This window comes from Anser cygnoides, chromosome 6 (genome assembly GCF_040182565.1).
Source record: "Anser cygnoides isolate HZ-2024a breed goose chromosome 6, Taihu_goose_T2T_genome, whole genome shotgun sequence".
Taxonomy (NCBI): Eukaryota; Metazoa; Chordata; class Aves; order Anseriformes; family Anatidae; genus Anser; species Anser cygnoides.
The window spans coordinates 19,041,090-19,059,990 of NC_089878.1; the positions used below are offsets into that span (position 1 = coordinate 19,041,090).

At 53.4% G+C, this 18,901-nt stretch overlaps 1 protein-coding gene and 1 long non-coding RNA gene across 8 annotated transcripts in view; one reads left to right on the plus strand and one right to left on the minus strand.

Annotated features, from left to right (window-relative positions):
* Nucleotides 1-1,894: 1,894 nt before the first annotated feature.
* Nucleotides 1,895-18,901, minus strand: part of HOXD3 (homeobox D3) — a 30,756-nt gene continuing 13,749 nt past the window's right edge. For 2 of the 7 annotated variants that reach the window (XM_066999250.1, XM_066999253.1), the window contains 3 exons: nucleotides 9,842-9,925; nucleotides 5,849-6,400; nucleotides 1,895-5,437 (listed from right to left, as the gene is read on the minus strand). In XM_066999250.1, coding sequence (XP_066855351.1) covers nucleotides 4,689-5,437; nucleotides 5,849-6,341 — 1,242 coding nt within the window. In that variant the 5' untranslated portion in view covers nucleotides 6,342-6,400; nucleotides 9,842-9,925 and the 3' untranslated portion in view covers nucleotides 1,895-4,688. Of the gene's footprint in view, nucleotides 5,438-5,848; nucleotides 6,401-9,841; nucleotides 9,926-10,025; nucleotides 10,154-10,540; nucleotides 10,835-12,453; nucleotides 13,814-15,555; nucleotides 15,828-18,901 lie in introns of those variants that run through there. The other 5 variants (XM_066999249.1, XM_066999254.1, XM_066999251.1 and 2 more) reach the window with 5 other exon arrangements.
* LOC125182514 (uncharacterized) lies at nucleotides 10,524-11,425 on the plus strand. The gene is made up of 2 exons (XR_007162471.2): nucleotides 10,524-10,735; nucleotides 10,828-11,425. It is a non-coding gene; the product is annotated as an uncharacterized lncRNA (long non-coding RNA).

Genomic DNA, 18,901 nt, shown 5'->3' on the forward strand with positions numbered 1-18,901 from the left:
AACAGGTGTCAAAGGGTCTGCAGCCAATCCTGCTGCCCTGCCTAGCCCTTTTTGCCCCAAGGTATCCTAAAAGCTGGCCCAGGAGCACAGATCCAGCTTACACACCTCACTCCTGTGGGGTTATCTACTCTCTCCCAAAGCTTCTGCTGCTGCAAAGCAAATACAAATGCTGGAATTGTACATTCAGGAGTATTTCTCCCCAGAAGCACCCCATCGTGCCCCTTCACAGATCCCGTGCTGACTTCCTTCAGCTTTGTGCTCATGGCCATTGCAGCTGAGCCTCTCTGGGCTCATCCCAGCACAGCTCAGGGAGCTCCTGGGACCCTGGGCATCAGCGGAGGCCTGGGCATGCAGGCACAGACACCTCGCTGCCTGCAGGCTCCCTTTTGGCATCTTTGTTACCGAAGGGGCTCGGTCACACTCCCGCCGGCTGGAAGCCACTTTACACCAGGGCTCTCCAGCTCAGGGACCGGGCTGTGGCTCTGCTGGCCGGGCTTTTGGTTGGGACCCAGCTGGCTCAGGCCCGAGCTGAAGGAGGAGGAACTGCTGTTGGATGAAAAGTGCACAGGGTGTGATTGATGAGCCCTGAACAGAGCCGCCCTGCTCCCTCCCCCACCAGTCGTGCTCCCCACGAGGCCCACAGCATGCCCACTGCCCTGCCTCACCTGGCAATGGGGGTTGCTGCCTGCCTGCCAGCCTGGCACTTAGCCCCCCAAAAGTGGCCGGGCCCATCTCCCACCTTTTAGAAAGGGAGCCCCAACCAGCCAACCCAGCCGCTGGCTGGCCCAGCAGCACCGTCTCCTTTGTGCTGCCCATCTGCCTCATGGCTTTTGTTTCCTGTGGGGCTGCGGCAGCATGTGGCCCCGTAGGGCTGATGCTGTGTCTGTCCCACTGGGCACATGCTGCACACTGGCATGGAGCTGGATGGATGGCAGCACGACTGCGGCTCCTTCCCTGCCACCCCAGCCGGCAGCTGCCACCCAGGCACCCCGTCAGCAGCAGCCCAGCAGCTCCATCCCTTTTCTCTGGCTTTTTTCCCTAGTGGAGCCCCTTCTGTGCCCAGGCCTTCCTGCAGGCTGGTTCACAGGGCTTGCATGGGGCTGGTGGCACACAAAGACCCCTGAGGTGCATCCTGCCTTCAGTCTGCTCCTGGCAATGGAGCCCTAGTGACTCTGCTGGACCCCCACAAAGTCGGGGGTCTTCCTGGTGGTGCCAACAGGCTCCATCCTTCAGGTATGGTCCCATGGTGGCAGCCACTTGGGGGAACCAGGGCTGGGAGCCCACAATGCTCTCACTAACAAAGCAGAGCACATTCGGCTTTGCTTTTTCAGCCCCGCACAACTGGTGTCAGCCCCACTCAAGAGGGGGTTACTGCATGGACCAGATCATCAAATGAAGATCCAAAGCCCATTGTTGCGATTGGGGCATGGCCTCACCATAGCCTGGTGCCCCCCAATGCCCCTCAGCCAGAGCAGCTCTGTGACCCTGCCCCTGGGTCTGGAGAGGATGGATAGAGAGGGGAAGGAAGGGGAAGGGGTGCTGTGGTTCCTATTTGCAAAGAAAGGCAAGGCTGGGATGAGCCCCAGGGCTGGCCTTGGCCAATGAGTTGTGTTTTAAATGGGTGGCTGGAGCTCAGCGCATCAGACGCTGTTGCAAAGGAGCTGAGTTGCTCCTGAGTGTGGAGGGAAAGGGGCTCGTTTATAATTTATGAGTTTTAAATAATGGGCCAAGAAAAAGTCTGGCTTGTGCCAAAGTGTCTTTCTCCTCTAGATTGCTGATCCTTGTACAAACATTGTAAAAATGCCAGCGATCTCACTAAAGTAACATTACTTCTAATAATTAGGTTATCATCACGGACTTCTATCGTGTTACAAACGAGACGCCTCTGCCAGAGTCACGGAGAAGAAAGTGAATTTATTTACAACAAGATTCCCCCTCGCACACGCTCCTCCTCCTCCCCCGCTGGAGACCAAGTCTGCAAACCCCGTCTTGCTGCCGCCACACAGGAACAAGAGAGGCCAGCACGCCTCGGCGGCACGGTGCTGGCAATCGGGCGGCGTCTCTGGAAACCCCATCTTCCTCCAGTCTGGGGAAGGACTATCTGTACACGGCCTTTTCTCTCTTAACGGATTTTATGAAGGACTAATAGTGTAAGTCAGAGCAGACACTGTTTGAAGAACAGCCTACAGAGCACGAAGGTGGGAAACACTTGGGAAAAGCACATTGGGTTACACCAGGGACGGCCCTGCAGATATGGTACCGTCTTGCCATTTTGCAGCTGGAAGCAGATGATGAGAGACACGTCGTGTTTTCAAGAACACACAAAATAATATACATGGACAATTCCAGTCGTGGGTACATCAATTACAGAAGGCTTGGAGATACAAACATATATATATACTTATGGAATATCATAGAAGTATAATTCACGAGTAGTGTCTAGCCTTATTTTTTACGTCATTTGTATATTTTGATCACTCCAGGATGGAGCTTCTAAGAAATGATCGTGTGAGGACTTCCATAGAGAACAATTTTAGGGCTCAAAATGGTTAAAATATGTCTCTGACCAAAGTAGTTTATTCTGTTCTCTTTTGTTTACACATCTACAACACATATATCCAAATTTGCTTGGGTAAAAGTGAAATTTAATAAAAGATACACTTTTTCAGCATAGTACAACATCATTAAAATTGCACAGAGGGGAAAATAAAAATCTAAGTGACATTTTGAATCATTACTGTCCAGCCAAACACAAATATCTGAAGACAGAGAAGAAAGGAGGAAAGGAAAAGGAAGAAAGGAAGAAAGGAAGAAAGGAAGAAAGGAAGAAAGGAAGAAAGGAAGAAAGGAAAGAAAGGAAGAAAGAAAGAAAGAAAGAAAGAAAGAAAGAAAGAAAGAAAGAAAGAAAGAAAGAAAGAAAGAAAGAAAGAAAGAAAGAAAGAAAGAAAGAAAGAAAGAAAGAAAGAAACTTGTCTGTGTTGACCAGAATTGGAGGAGTTAAAATATTTCTCACAATAGGAATTCCAGGTCCTGTCATTAGAGGATGGAGTAGGAGTTGCAGTGTTTGTCAAACTGGAAAGTGACGCGTCAGATGGTTTTGTGGGGAATACAGAAGATCTGATTAATCTTTAACTCGACACTTTTAGAAACAGATAAGAGTAGACTTCTCAGAGCGACATGTACCGTCAGGAAGAGACTTTAATGCCAACCTTTACAGAAAGTGTCTCTGTAAGTCCAGTGAGGGATTCAACACAGCCGTGTAACTAAAGAGGAGAAAACACGAGGTTTCAGAGCATCGTTCCTTTTTTTTTTTTTCCTTTCTTTTATTTTCTCTCCTTTTTTTAAATTTTTTTTTTTATATTTTTATTCTTCCCCATGTGTTAGCTGTCCCCTTTGTGGGACCGGGCTGTCTTGGGCTCTGGGCCGCTGTCCGCGCCCCACCCTGGCAGCTCCCTTTCGGCTGTATGTATCTGATTGTCAATTTTCTTTCAAAGTTTATTTTTATGATAAAAACAAGAGGAAAAGCTCAGGCTTCCAAAGATGTCTAAAAATTTGATTTATGGTTAGTATAAAGACAACAGTATAAATAACAAAGGAGGTGGCAGCTGCTGCACGGATTGCTATGGAGACCCTAATGAAATTAGCACTATCAGAGGGTTTCTAATATATTTGTTTTGCGTTAAGCTTCTAATTTCTTTCCTATTTCAGATAGCCAGAATGTAATGAACAACAACAACAACAAAAGTAGAAAAAAAGAAAATAGCCCACCGAAAAATGTGTGCGACAGATCCCTAGTCAATAAATAAATGCTAACCTCACCGAGGTTTTCGTAGGCAGGATTTGGTCTGACCCAAGATGGCCAAGCCTCGTAGACCGCCTCCTCCCCGCGGCTGCGCTCCCAGCGCGGAGGCGGCCCCGCGGTGCCAGCCGGGCTGAAATAAATACTTGAAAAAAATACTGCGCTTTTTTTTTTTAACTTTTTTTTTTTTTTCGAGTGTAACGGCTCTTTGTGTGACGCCACGGTTTGTTTTACTCTATTAATGACTTACAAGTCGCTGTCTTAATTAATCCTTACATAAACTACAAACACCAGCCACTGTTACAACTGTTCAAGACTACTCTCTCAACTAGCTCAGACCGAAGATACTAAATAGGTGAAATGTAAGTCACCACGGACCTGGATCGATCTCCCGAAGCGTTGGTGAATAAACTCTACAAATAGCCACATAAATACATTAAGACGAGGATAAATAATCAGTGATACAAAAATGTCTCGCTTAAAATAATAAATACATATCATTTAGTCCGCTGCGATCCTCACGTTACGGAAGAATTCATAAATTAACTTATCTGAAATAAGCTCACACGCGGGCAAGTTCCCACCGCTCACAACTGGTCTACAACACCTCAGCATGACGCGCTGCTAACACTAATGGATCTCTAAGACTTACCTTCAAGTACATCATTACCAGCTTATTAGTCCCTTGGTTTGCAGTATATTGCACTGTCATGCTTAGAACAGCTAGAAAAGGACGGCTCCTGCTCACGGACCTACTCGGGGCTGCGGGGAAGGAGGGTGGTGGCTCTTAGGGGAGGCAAATCCGCTAATACTGCTGGCACCGGCAACACGGTCACGTCCGAAAAGTGAGGTAATCAGAGGCGAGCCCGCTCCGCTCGCTCCCGGCCCGCTACAGATGCGTGAGCTTGGGCGCCTCCTGCATCCGTCCCTGAGACGTGTGGTGAGAGGAGAGGTCCGTGTAGGTGGGGTGGGGGTCGCAAGGTCCGTGGTGGTGGCTGCCGGGGATCTGCGCGGCGCAGCTGTAGTCCACGCTGGCGGAGGAGGGGTGCTGCAGGTGCCCCAGGTTGAACATGGGGCCCGAGGCCGGCATCGAGTCCACGAAGTTACCCCCGACGTAGACGGGGCTGCCCTGCAGGCCGGGGTTGGCGAAGCCGCCGCTGCTCTGCAGGGGGTGCGGGTCGTACTCCGCGCCCGCGTAGCGCTTCTGCTGCGGCAGGCAGCTGCTCAGCGGCGCCGTGTAGGCGGCCAGCCCGTACATGCTCTGCTGGGACTTGGCGAAGGAGGTGGGCGAGGGGGTGTCGTAGCTGAGGCTGTTGACGCCGGGGAGCTGGCTGGAGTAGCCGACGTGGTTCGGGCCGCTCAGGGGGGGGCTGCGGTCCGGGGACTGCCCCACGGGGGAGTGCATGATCCCTTTGGCTTTCTGGTCCTTTTTGTACTTCATCCTGCGGTTCTGGAACCAGATCTTGATCTGCCGCTCGGTCAGGTTCAGCAGGTTGGCCATCTCCACCCGGCGCGGCCGGCACAGGTAGCGGTTGAAGTGGAACTCCTTCTCCAGCTCCACCAGCTGCGCGCTGGTGTAGGCTGTGCGCACCCGCTTGGAGGCCGGCCCGGGGGGGCTCTTGTCCTCGCAGCTCTCTCCTGCGGGGAAGAGGCGCCGAGAGCCGTTGGTCCCCGCCGAAAGCCCGCTAGGGTCCCCCGGAGCCCCCCGCCCCCTCCCGCTCCGCAGGGGTCCCGGGGGCGGCCTCCCCCCGCACACACTCCCCCCACCGCCACCACCCCCCGACGGCGCCCCCCCCCTCCCCCTGCTGCCTCCCTCCAGAGCCCGTCCAGGCCCGTCGGGGGCCGCTCTCGCCGCCCCTGGGCTTGCGGGGGGAGCGGGACGGGAGCCCCAAGGCCGCCCCCCCCCCCCCCAGGGCCGGGACCCCCGAGCCGGCAGCCGGAGGAAGGCGGGGGGCGGCTCCCAGGATGCGCCCCCGGGGCAGGGGCAGGGGCGGGCATCGGGGTGGGGGGGGACGGGCAGGAAACGGGGGGCGGGTGCGGGGCGGCTACCTGAGGGGGGGCAGGTGCTTTTCTGCTTGGAGTTCTGCCGGGACTCCTTCATCCAGGGGAATATCTGCTTGCTGAGGGTGGCGGTGGCGGAGCCCGAGGAGTTGGGGCCCCCCTTGGCTTTTTTCGGAGGGGGCGCGCTTGGAGGGTTGGGCGGGGAGGAGGGTGGCAGCGCCGGGGGCTGCTGCTCTCCCATGCCCGGGGGCTGGCTGCCCCCGGGGCCGCCCCCCGCCGTCCTCATGCAGCTGCCGTTCAGCTCGCTGCCCTTGTGCGCCGGGCCGCGGCCGGGCGCCGAGCCCTGGACGGAGCAGGCGGAGGCGGGGTACTCGCCGTCCAGGCCGGCCGGGCCGTAGGGCTGGTGGGCCGCGCCGTAGGGGTAGGCGTCGGCCTTGCTGTACGTGTAGCCCCCGAAGAGCCCCGCGTTGTCGTAGTAGGCGGCTTTCTGCATCTTGCGCTCTGCGATCGCCAAGGCCCGCGGCCCCTGCTCAAATATCATTGACTGCCTCCCCGCGCCTCACGTCGTCGGCCTGGGCCACTCGCCGCCGCGGGAGCCACCTGGGGAGGGGGACAGCGGGGACACAAAAGAGACCTTCAGTGGTGGGCGCCCGGCTGGGAGAGGCCGGCATGGCCCCAGCACGTCCCGCATCCCCGAGTCCCCGGCCTCGGTGGGACAGGGGGAGCGGGGACAGCAGGCATGGGGACAGATGACACCAGGATAGGATCAGGGGACACGGTGCAGGGGACACCATGGAAGGAGCAGAAGACACCGGGGAAGGCGCAGGGGACACCATGGAAGAACAGGGAACATCAGGGAAGGAGCAGGAAACATCATGGAAGGAGCAGGAAACATCATGGAAGGAGCAGGGAACACCAGAGAAGAAGCAGAAGACACCAGAGAAGGACCAGAGTCACCAGGGGGGAAGCAGGGGACACCAGGGAAGGAGCAGGGTCACCAGAGCGTGCTAGGGAAGGCCCAGGGGACCCCAGGGAAGGAGCCACCCGAGAAGGATGGTGCTGCAGAGGAGCAGGAGCGCGTTGGTGGGGCTTCCTAGAGACAGCTTTCTGGGGGTCTTTGGGGACCTGGGGTTCTTGTTGGTTTGTTTGCTTGTTACGTTTTGCTTGGTCTTTGGGCCGTTTCCTCGGGAATCTGGCAAAGGCTCCCAGAGAGCACCGCGGGGCCAGCCCCGCTCCGCTGCCCAGGGACACCCTGCTCCGCAACCAAGTCAGGGGCCCGGCCACGGGTGGGTGCTGTCCCCAGAGCCTCCCCGGACCCATTTGGGCAGAGATCCCGCGGGCATCCCCCACGGCCGCCCGCCGGCACGCGTGCGCACGGCCGCGCACGGCTGACATGATGGATTGAGCCGGGCTGCAGCCGGGCGAAGGCAGAAAAATCCCGTCGCCTTTGTACACCCGGCCTCCTTCTTGCCCCGGATTACTCCGGAGTTAAAGTATAACCGACGCCATTCACTAACTTTGCTTTGCACTATAAAGGATGTCGCAGGTCAGCTCCCCTATTTTAATTCCGTGATGAATTAAAATCCCTCACCCGACGTTTCTCGTCCCTTTCATTTGTCCCCAGCAGAAAGAACCTGAGACACTGGGGATGTTTTTTAAGGGATGGTTTTCATTATAAACGCTGATTCTATGATCTCTTCTTTTACCGGTCTGCAAACTCATGGCGCTCCCCTCCCCGCCCCCCGATCAAGCCGCCCCGCCTGGAAATGCCCGGGGATGAGAGGTCCCCGGAGGTCTGAGTTTTGGGGCAGGGCGCTGCCTTTCCCCTGGTCGCACCCGGGACTTCTCTCTTGCTGCGGGACAGAAACTCGCCCGCAATCTGGTTACGGCTTTTCAGTATTCCCTGTTCTCAATTTTACGCGGTATTTTTCTTGTCGGGTTGGGTTTGCGTCTCACATTTTTAGTAATTTTAAAGATTAGCACATACTTCAGCTGACTGTATAAGTCTGAACCTCAACGTACCTTAGGAGTTTATTATATTTCTCCAGGGTTCAAGCCTATTAACATGCCAGAGAAAAGTAGCTAGAAAATTTTGAACAGTGTCTGAAAATTACCATTCTCCAGCCTGTACTTAGGCAACACTACAATAGCACTACTCTTTCTCCCGTAGCAATTGGTATAGTCAAGTACCTAAAAATTCCCTAAAATTCAGTGCCATATACGTCTGTACGGGGAGAGCTGCAGCCCGCAGCCGCTCTCGACAGTTTATCCCCGGTCACAAACCGCCGCCGTCCTTTTCTTCCCTGAACAAAAGCGTGGGATTATCTGGGAAGCTGATAGGAATGGGAAAGGAGCTATTTTCCTCTCCTGGAAAGTTTTAGTAAAAGGATGTCTAAGGGAACGAAGACTGAGGATTCAGATGAGTTTTAATAAACTACTATAATCTGGACGAGCCTTGAAAGTATTTCTCTGCAAAATAACTCTGTCGCTCATTTTCCACTTCTATCATCTACATTTTCGGGAGCAGTCTGGACTGAGGACTTTTGTTAGCACAACACTGCCTTGAGCATATGCTTTTATGTGCCTCGTAAAATATAGTTCCCAAAAGAATACGCAGAATCTTAAGAAAGAATATTGCTGTTAAGCTGTTAAAAGCCTTATTTCTTTTCTGAAATACCAACTGCTTGTGAACTCTGCTTGAACCTAAAAAGGAGGCTATGGGCCATAAATCACATGGACAATGCTCAACTGTTTGGTGGCTCATCTTTAGATCTTAAAAAGAGAGAGAGGGAGAGAAAGAGGAAGAGAGAGACCTTTCTAGGTTTTGATTTTCCACGAGTGCAAGGCCCAGGGTGATGTTTTTGTAGGGAGCACCAAAGCAGGGGCTCGACACTTGGTGGTTTGGCCAGAAACAGCCTCCAGGAAAAAAAGGTGACATCCAAATGGCGAGGCCGAGCCGTGGGAGGTGGGCTCGGAGGCACTGAGGGTAGGAAACCGCAAAGTATCCATGTCTGTGTTTCGAATTTCCCTTCCTCCTCTCCAGAAAGGTTAACCTCAGCCGAACCGCTCGGCGTTACACATGATAATGGGGCTCTTTGTCCCGCCGCTGGTCTCAGCGCCTTTGGGGTGCCCCCGCCGTGGGGGCTCAGCACCCGCCGCCCGAGCCCCGCACTCCGCACCCGCGGATACCCGCGCACGACCGCGCAGGGCCCGCGGCCAGCTGCGCCCCGGCACTTCCATATTAAGCAGTTCTCTCCTAAAACTTCCACTACACTTAATTCTGCCGAGGATCAATATCTCATATGATACCGAATAAATAAAAGGCGGCGAGAGCGGCCAGTGGAGCGTTTATTAAGGCAGCCGGAGCTCTCAGGGTGCATATCAATGCACCTGTCATTGCGGTTTGTAGCAAAATTTATGACCGCGAGTGCTGTGGCAGTAAACGCTCCGGCCAGGAATGAAAAGGAAAACACTTCCCAAGCCCCAGCACTTTCAGAAGTGCAAAGCAGCCTGCGCGTAGGAGGGAGCCCGGCAAAAGAATTCCCCACTCGGCACATTTCCCGGCCGGCGGCCCGGAGGGAGCCCCGTATATAAGGGGAGCTCTGGGGCCGCCGGCGGCCGCGGCCGGCCCGCGGGCAGGGAACCGGGCTGCAGCCGGGACGGGCATCCACCGGCTGCCGGGGAGCCGGCCGAGCCGAGCGGGGTGCCCCTGCCTTTCGGGGAGCCGGGGGAGCGAGGGCAGGGGAGGGCCGGCTCCGGCTCTGGCGGGGCCTTAAAGCAGGTCCGGACCCCCCTCCCCGGGGAGCCCCCCTTCTCCCCAGGGCTGGGCCCAGGCTGTGGCTGCTCCCCAGCCGGGCCCGGCAGCGAACTGCGTGTCCCAGAGGGGCTTCCCAGGGACTGCTGCTCCTCGGCCTCCATGCAGCTACAGTCCCGGGAGCCTGCAGCCCCGGCCCCGCTCCCCGGCGGCTCTGCTCCCTCCGGAGGGGCCGTCGGGCCGGGGACAGCGGGATACGGACGGAAAAGGAAATTTAGAGAACTCACCACACTTATGTTTTTTCTTGAATTTTGACTTTAACAGTGTGTGTAGGATCTTCAGGTTCCTTGGGATAATCCTTGGGCACGGACCTGCAACAAAAGTGAGAACTCTCAGCGGAAGCTGGTTTGTTTTGGACTTTCTTCCTTAGGACTTTGTTAATAAATGCACGTCTTGTCCGCAGCCCCTCACCGTGTCTCTAAGTCCACGTCAGATCTTTTACCAGACAAAGGGCAGACGCTTCTCTTCATTTATTAATAACGCTTTGGGAGAGGCGGGGAGCGAAGAAACGAGCAAAATACGCCCGGAGAGCCGCCGCCTCCACCGCAGCGAGGCCGAGGGGAGCCGGCGGGGTCCGAGCCGGGGCCGCAGCGCCCGGGAGCCGCGGGCAGCCCCCGCTCGGCTGAGGGCTCCGCTCCTGCGGGGCTGGCGCGGGTCCTTCTCCCCCCACACCCCCCGGCTCCCCATCCACCGGCTGAGACAGAGAGAAAGAGAAGCGAAGAGACCCCGGCGCTGAAAATACGCCGCAAACGTTTGTGGCTCGAAACGCGCATTTTGCATCTCATCGTGTGATGTGTCGAGTCAGGACTTTAGGAACTTAAGAATGCCAGAAAATCCCCCACAAAGAAGCCCAGGTCATTATAAAGACGATATCTAGCAGCCATAAGCCTTTGAAATGACCTTTGGCTTGTATAGCAATAACTCACCACTTAATGAACAACCAACGGAAGCGCCTCCAATACCTCACAACACAACAGACATTACAACTTTCCACCAAGTCTTCTCTCTCTCTACCCAAACCCAGTAGGATGCGGCATTCCCCTTCCAAATCACCTTAATTTATGCTGGCAAACTGGAGTTAGGGAAGCGAAGCTTCATGATTACACACGGTGCTCGCTCAGGTTCCTGGCCCGGGCCTGTCCCGGTAACGTCTTATATAATATATGCACGTGGGCGTACGTCAACTTTAAGTGCTTTATTTTTTTTTTAACAGAGATCATTAGAAATAGCACTTTACGGCGTGCAGGAAGAAAAGAAAGCGTAAGTTGGGTTGCACCTTAGCCCCTGAGCGGAGGGAGCGTAACACTGCACACCAAGTCATTGTTACCCGCTGTTGCTAAACGTGGTAAGTTTTCGTCTTGCGTCTAATTAATTATCGACTTCTCTTCCCTTTTCGAAGCAGCCTCACAAGCTCTGGACATGCTTTACTTGGCGACAAGTTGGGCAAATATCTAGATTTCCACGGCCAGAAGGAGAACCTGCAAAGTTTGCGCTGCGAAGAGGGGAGTCTCGGGCTCGCCGGGCTTGAGCTCTGCTCCGACCGAGCCGACTGCAGAGAAGAAGGTGCCAGAGCTCAACCCAGGGAAATCTTTAGAATTATTCAGGCGTGGGCCCAATATAGGTATTATTGAAATTTTAGGTGAAGTTATAAGTGAGTGCTTCCATCGAGCCAAATGAAATGCTGCTTGCAGTAATTGGATTCAGCTGACTAACTTGGCAGGCCAGCAGCTTGGAGGCATACAGCTAAGAAAAATGTTCACTGCCTTTAACTTCTGATCGAGCAGAGCAAGACGCAACAGAGAAAAAAGAGAGAGAGGGAGAGAGAGAGAGAGAGAGAGGAGACCCCCCCCCAACTTTGTCCCCTCGCCCCATCGCCCTGCTGCGGCGGCCCCCGAGGAGGACTCGCCCGGGTGGCTCGGGGCGGGCGGGACCCGGCGCAGCCTGATCCCCGCCGCTGCTTGCCGCCACAAAGCGAGCTTTTCCAGGGGGTTCCCCACAAAACACACGGCCCGAGAGCTCGGCCGGGCTGCGGGCAGGCCCCGGGGTAGAGACGGCCGCTCCTGGGAGCCGAAAGCAGCCCAGGAGGGAGCTGAGCCGCGGGTGCACGCGAGGAGGCTGCGGGGCCCTTTGCAGCGGCTGCAGCCCCGCGGCCGCCCCGGGCCAGCCTCGGGCATCCTCCTGGCACCGCATTGATCACACCGCCCCAGCGCACGGCCACAAACTTCTCGGGAGATAAATATCCAACCGAGCCTCCTCAGCCTTTGCGGCTCGGAGGCGTGAGAGCTGCGGCAACGGCAGCACCAGCACGCCGGGGGAGGCGAGTAGCGGCCCCGAGGAGCACGGAGAGGGGAGAAGGCACGAGAACGCGCTCGGCAGGAGTATTTAAGACACCACACGTAGGGGCTCCATTACCTATGAGCCTATTTCAAATCGCACTGTGCAAATCCACACGGCTACCCCCTGCCCGGCTACCCACGGCAACGAATTAATGGGATGCTCAATCTTACTTTGGCGATGGGAGCGTCCAGCAAAGTTGTCTCCCCCTCTTTTTTTTTTTTTTTTTTGGTTATTTGTAATTCCCTTCCTGAAACCACCGAAAATGGGGGATAGGAGAGAGATAAACATTTTTCTCCTAGCCTTTGGGAAGGAGTTCGCTTTTTATTCAAACGGCATAATAAAAAGGAGATACAGCTTAAAACGCACAAGGAGGTGGAGATTACTTCATGCATTTGCAGCCGTCGTGGGCAGAGATTACAAACAAATTCCAGACAGTCCCTGAGTAAAGGCGATAATGCAGCCCCTGTGGTTAAAGGTCCCATTTTGTCATGCAGTTGCTTACCTGTGTGTCAATTTATCATAAACCTGGGCTCCTCACTTTTCAGGATCTGTGCTTGCAGCTTTTAGAATATATCCTTCACCCTTTGTCTGCAGACAATACTGTCCTAAGCCTGATCTTGCGGTTTTACAGACATTTCCACACACCAGAATTCCCGATAGAACGAAAACAGGCACAGGCTCAACTACCAATAAAAGAGAGCGAGTGGAAATCGGAATTTGTTGGGGTTTAGGGAAAAAAAAAAAAAATCAACACACAACCCTTTAGCCATCAGCCTTCTGGAATCAAAGGCGGCAAGTGGCCGGCTCTCGTTTTGTTTTGTTTTTAAATCGTGCGGCCATGGAAGAATTTTGGGGAAGAGCAGGAGAACCCCCTTTCTGACCAGAAATATAGGCACTGCCCTAAAATCCAGCCACATTCGCCCACGTGATCGCGGGAGCAGCTCGCCGGGGCTGAGGCTGGCCCGCTCCCCTCACCCCCTCGCAGCGGGGCTGCCCAGACGGGACCGGGGGCGGCGACACCCCCGCGCCCCGCGCCCCGCTCCCCGGCCGCTCCGCACCGCTCCGCACCGCACCGCGCCGGCCGGCTCCCGCACTTACGCGCCCCGCGGGGCTGGCGGGGCCGCTCCGCGCCCGCCCGAGCGCCGGGGAAGAGGTGAACTCCGCCGGGTACGGCCAGGGAGTGGAGCGAGAGGAGGAACTGGGGACCGGCTGCACCCCACCGCCTGAGCCCCGGGCAGCTCGGCAGCAACGCTGCTCCGCCGGCAAGGCGCCCGGGCCGACCGGCGAGCGCGGGTTTTTGGGTTTCTCCTTCTCCGTCCCGGGAAAAATGCTGGGCTGCTGGGACTACCCCTGTCTGGAGGCTAAAGAAGCGTCGGGAGAAAGAAAAAAAAAAAAAAAAAAAAACTCATGACATTTGTGCGTGTGTGTGTCTGCCCTGAGCCTGCCTCCCCTCTCCGTGTGTGTGTAGAGACACAGAGCAACCCTGGAGTATATCCGTCATGTGTGCCCGCAAAGCTCCCCAACAATTCCAGTTCGGCAAAATACATATATATTAGCTTCTCTGTTTGATTTTCTAACATATCAGTAGCTATAAATACACCACACCTAATCTAACATCTGCTATGATTTCATTACCATCCAAAGCACGGGGATGTGACAGTAACGTATTACCTTACAATACTATCCGTAAGTGCATTGTAACATTTATCTAAATTACATTGCTTTTCCTGACTTTGCAAACCAGTTATAAAAAGATTGGAGTCCGGTGATGGAAGCGTAAGTTCAATGTAAATTATTGTGTACGGCTTCGGATTTATAATCCTATATTTCTTCGAAATGATGCACTTAAATCTCGCCTCAAGTAAGAGGGAATGGTTCTTTATATCCTTTTCCGTCAGCCATATATTTCGGCGTCTGTGTACTTTCGCAGAGCCCCCGCGCCCGTGTGTACACACGCAGAGCCCCGCATGCCCCTGTGCACGCTCGCGTGTGTACACACACGGCCGAAGGCTCTTCTGCAGGGCTTCGAGCATTTGGGATGACGACGAGGTCTTTCTCTTCCCACACACCACAGAGAGGGGAAAGTTGGGCTCCAGTCGAGCCCAGAGCACGAGGAGGCTGGGGAAGAAAATGCCTCCTCGGGGGGCAGCTCGGAAAGCCCTGGAAAAAGTCCCGAGGCCGCGAGGTGGCTGCTCGGAGGCTAGGGCTAAAAAATGTGAAATTTAAGGTAAAAATGGAGGCCGGCAGGAAGAAAGGAGCGCCCTCGCCACCAGAATTAAGACATCGCAGAGGGGACTAAGAAAGTATTAAGGAAATGTTAATCCTCGGCGCTGGTGGGACTCCAGCTTTGCGTGAATTTGTCTCCAGTAAAGGATCTAAGACTTCTTCAATCGGAGCATATGTTCATAGAGCAATAAAACAGAAAGATTTACAGTCTCCGCCCGCCCCCCAGCAGCCTCGCACCCTTTCAGGAATTACTTATGATGATTTATAACAACAACTCCGGCAATTGTCAAACTGATAAAATAGCCCGGGCTATATGCAGGAATAAACGCTCTTATGAAAGGGCTTCGATTTATGGTCGGGTCCATTTTACTGCGCGCCTTGGTGGAGTTTGGTTTCTTTCCCGGACCAGCAGGATAATATAAAACTTCATTGATAAAAACGTAGGAGTTCTGGTGAAGTAGCAAATCTGTTCCTTAGTCACTAGCAAAGCACATAAACATTTGTCATCTTTGAATAATTGAATTAATGTGTTATTGTTTGAATGTATAATTCATAACATCGGAAACTTTGTCTCTGTCCTGCCACCGAAACGGAAGTAATAAAAAGCTACGATCTACGGTTTTTTAGAAATTACTCCAGCAAGGGATAATAAAGAATATCCTGTTTGCAGAAAGTATTTCCAGCTGACTCTGGGATTTAATAGAGAAACCTCAGGCTCGTGGTCCATATTTCACAGAGTTTGTGGAGAGCGCCTTTCCATAACACCGTGCCCTCCGATTCTCCTCAGCGCGGGCTATCGATTGGGAGCCGGCAGGCGGCCGCGGCCGTGCTCCGGGGGCCGGGGGCCGACAGACAGGGGCCGGGGCCGGCCGGAGCGGGGCGCGGGAGCGGAGCGGGGCCGGCCTTGGGGCGGCGGCGGAGCGCGGGGCACGGCGCACCCGGGGCTGGCTTCGCGGGTGCGCAGCCTCCGCGGTAGCCCCGCTGTCAGGACGCGGGGCCAGATTTACAACCCCGGCTGAAAAGAAGTCCGCGGCCTTTCCCCGCGGCTCGGAGCGGGCGGCGGATGCCCTGGCAGCCGCGCTGTTCCGCGGGGCGCTCCGCGCCTCTCCGCGCCTCCCCGCGCAGGCGGCAGCGGCCAGCGCCGGCGCCGCCGGGGGCCGCGGCAGCCTCCTCCCGGCGCTCCGCGGCGCTCCGCGCTCCGCTTCCCCCCGCTCCCTGGGAACCAAAGGTCACCGCTTGCGCCCGGTCCGGCTCCCGGCCGCTGCCGAGCTGGAAATCAGGAAGCAGCGTGCCCTATTTGTCACGCGTTTGACAGCTAAGTTCATTAAGGCTTAAATAAGAAGGAATAAAAGTACCAAAAAAAAAAATGGTTACATACCGGGCGTCTCTTTTTCGGCAGCTACCAAAGAGCTAGGTGTGCAGAGAGAGGGACTGCACCCTTTGTATATTATATTCTTGGGATCTCTTCAGTTTTCAAGTCTGATAGAGTCCTTTGCTTGGCAGATTAATGACGACTCCGTGTTTCTTAAGGGACGTGCTGAATTAATTATTTCGCAAATCACGTGGTCAGGACTTGTAGAAATCTATTCTTATCATCTTCCTTGCACTTTGAAATTCTGCCTGTTATGACTGTTCCTAGCAAGATTATTTTGGTCTCTAGGCTTGCAAAAAAAAAAAAAAAAAAAAAAATCAGGGGAAAGGGCTAACAAACATGGCCGTTGGAGGCTGTGTGGCTCTGCATTGAGAGGTCCCTATTTACTGTACTGTACAGTGAGGGGTGTTTGCTATTGACTCTGCCTTTCCTCTTCATTCTTACCTTAACGACTAGTGGTGATATAATATACAGAACTGTATTGATGTATCGGTAGTAACAGGAGGAGCCATTAAACAGCAGACAGAGAAAGTATAATCACAAAATGTGTCTCAGCATTTAAACTTAGTGAGAGTGTGCTTGTGAATACACAGCCCCCCCTCGCCCCCCCGCTCTTCAGGCATTGAGGGCACTTGCCTTGTTTTGTGCACTACGCTCCTTTCAGCATCTGAACAAGATACTGTATTTTTGGACTCGTGCCTTGACCACGCTCCAAGAGAGGACAAGTCCTCCCTGACAAATACTTCTGACAAAAATAGTGCCATCGACTTCTCCTAGTCAGAGGGACGTATTGTTGTCTGAGGTGCTTACGCAGGGCTGGAAAAAATGATGTTTGCCTTAGGTGCATGGGAAAGTTTCGACTCTCCAAGTTTGTGTTTTCGTGTGATCTTTCTATTGCATCAGCTGAAAAAGTGAAACTTGCTGCTCAGAGAAAGCTGCTCGCTGCAATGTAATTTCAGGTTGCCATTTCTTTCTTAATTGGCTTCTTCCCGGACTCACCTAAAAGGCACACATCTGTGTGGGGATCGAGGTGACTTCAGGTGTGGCTCCTTGCTTCCTACCACACATGCATAAATCCGGGAGTCATTCTAGGAGGGCTTGTTAAATGCAAAGCAGTAGCAAATGGATGACAGGCACTTTTAACAGCAGCCTAAATGTAAATATAGACTCCAGCTTGGCCTGGAGTCACACCATTACGGCTGGGGCAATCAGCAAACCTGTTCAAAGGGACATTTGGAAGGATGCTATGCAGAGTCACCCATCTTTTAACATTGTAATGATGGGAGGGCCAAGCATTTCCACAGAAGAGACCCACCTCGTAAGGACTGTTTGTTCAAGGTACAAAACAGAAGCTATTTCTCTACACCTTTTATTATTTCAAACGTATATGGAGGGCTTACATCAAAACTACAGGCGACAAATAGTATAAATAACGCTTTAATCGATGGCAGCAAAACATTGGTAAAGTCTATAAAAAGCATCACACTTTGACAGAGATGAGTATTGCTGGACAATGCGATCGTTTAACAAAGGCTTCAATACACAACGTTTCATCCATGAAAAACAAAAACAAACAGCCCCCCTTCCTGCACAAAATAACTCTGGGGAAGGGCTAAAAAACAATGGAAATGAAATCTCAGGTTCGTTTTCCACGGGAGATAACGCCCAGTGCGTGCTCCTGGTCGCTAGTGCCCACATTCCTGACCCTTCAGAGCATGGGCAGCTGGAAACTATTTATTTATTTTGGTCCTTTCTGCCTCCAGTTCACATATTCTCGGGGCTTACAACGCAATTACAACTATGTAAACTTAACAGTGCCCCAGCCTTGCTCAAAGGGGACTTGCAAAGAGGGTTGTAAGAGCTGTGCCTGCTGAACCCAACACTCATCCTGGAGATATTAACATTTCAAAAGACAATGAGACAAATTCTGCCCGCAGCTACATCCCTGTTTGACTTCAGTGGGCGGGGGAAGGAAAGCTGGGAGCAGAATTGGGCCCTTTAACTTGGGGAGCGATCTCGGTCGATAAGAAGCACAAAGCCAGGGTTTGCTTATCCGAGGACATTATTTTTCAGAATAGTACCACAGAGGCCAAACTTGGCATCTCTCTCGCGAGTAACGTGTTTGCCCTGCTCCGAGCCAACTTATCACAGGCTCTAAGTAAGCAGTGGGGGTCCGAGAGGGGGGTATTTTCAAGAAGGGCAGCCAGAGAGGGATTTTTTCCCCCCCCTCTTCTCCCCCCCCTCCCCCCCCCCCCATTTTATTTTTTTCTTTCCCTAGATGCACACCAAGAGCAAAGGGAGGGCTTTGGCCAATTCTGGAGACGAAAGGCTCCTACCGCAGGGACTGGGTGTAACAAAACTTGAAAACTCGTCTAAGGAATTCCCTCCTCAAGCGCCGCTGCTCACTGCTCTCCATGGCAGAGAAAGGGAAGAGCAGTTTGGGTCCAAAAGGTTAAGGGTTTAGAGGTCACTCTTCCCGGCTGAAATACAACTAATCGAATAGAAAATTTGTCCTCTGGGTGAACCTGTTCCTGCAATTTAGCCGAACTTCAGTAAAATACCTTTTCAGCTTCTCAACGTGAAGGCGTCAGAAAAAAGACGTCTTTACTATGTATGAACTCTGTGCTTTTTGTCATAGAAACAATGATGCGAATAATGCAGGAATATCCATCTTTAATATCACGACGTGGAGATATTCAAGTATTGCCATGTGCAAGTCTGAGAACTGGGCTAACCCTAAGAAAGAACAAAGAGTTTTCTCCAGGCTCTAAAACAAAAGACCAAGTCTTACAAGACACTTTGCGGACTTCTAGGGATGAGAAAAGGGCAGAAATTAACCGCTGGCCATAGTTAATCCTGACGAATACCCTCATTTTGAAAAGCTCGCCCTTTATTTTCGAATTCATTCAAGCCCATTTTTGCCAGTGTTTTCCCGAGTGAGCTCAGAAAGCAGCGAGTCCTCAGTGGGAAGCACTCAGCCCCGAGATGGGCACTTAACTCACGCGCTGCTGTTTCGAGCTCCCTTTACAGAAGTGCAGCTTCAGCGTTTGCCCTGGGTTTCCTTCTTTTCCCTTTTCCCTTTAATAATGGAATCATCTAGTTAAAATGTCGATTATATGGTCCCTCTCCCAGGCTGCCCTGAGGGTAGAGGAGATAAGGGCTGAGCTTTAAAATCGCCGGAGCGGTGGTGTAGGTGGCTGAGGGAGCTGGTTTGGCTGGGTTTGGTAGTTACAATGCAGGCTCAACGCACTACAACTTTGGCACGATGCAAGCAGCAGCCGTAGACAAATACTGGGGTATCAGACCAGCTCTGCTCCCATGCAAACCTTCCCTCTTACCCACGGTTTAACTT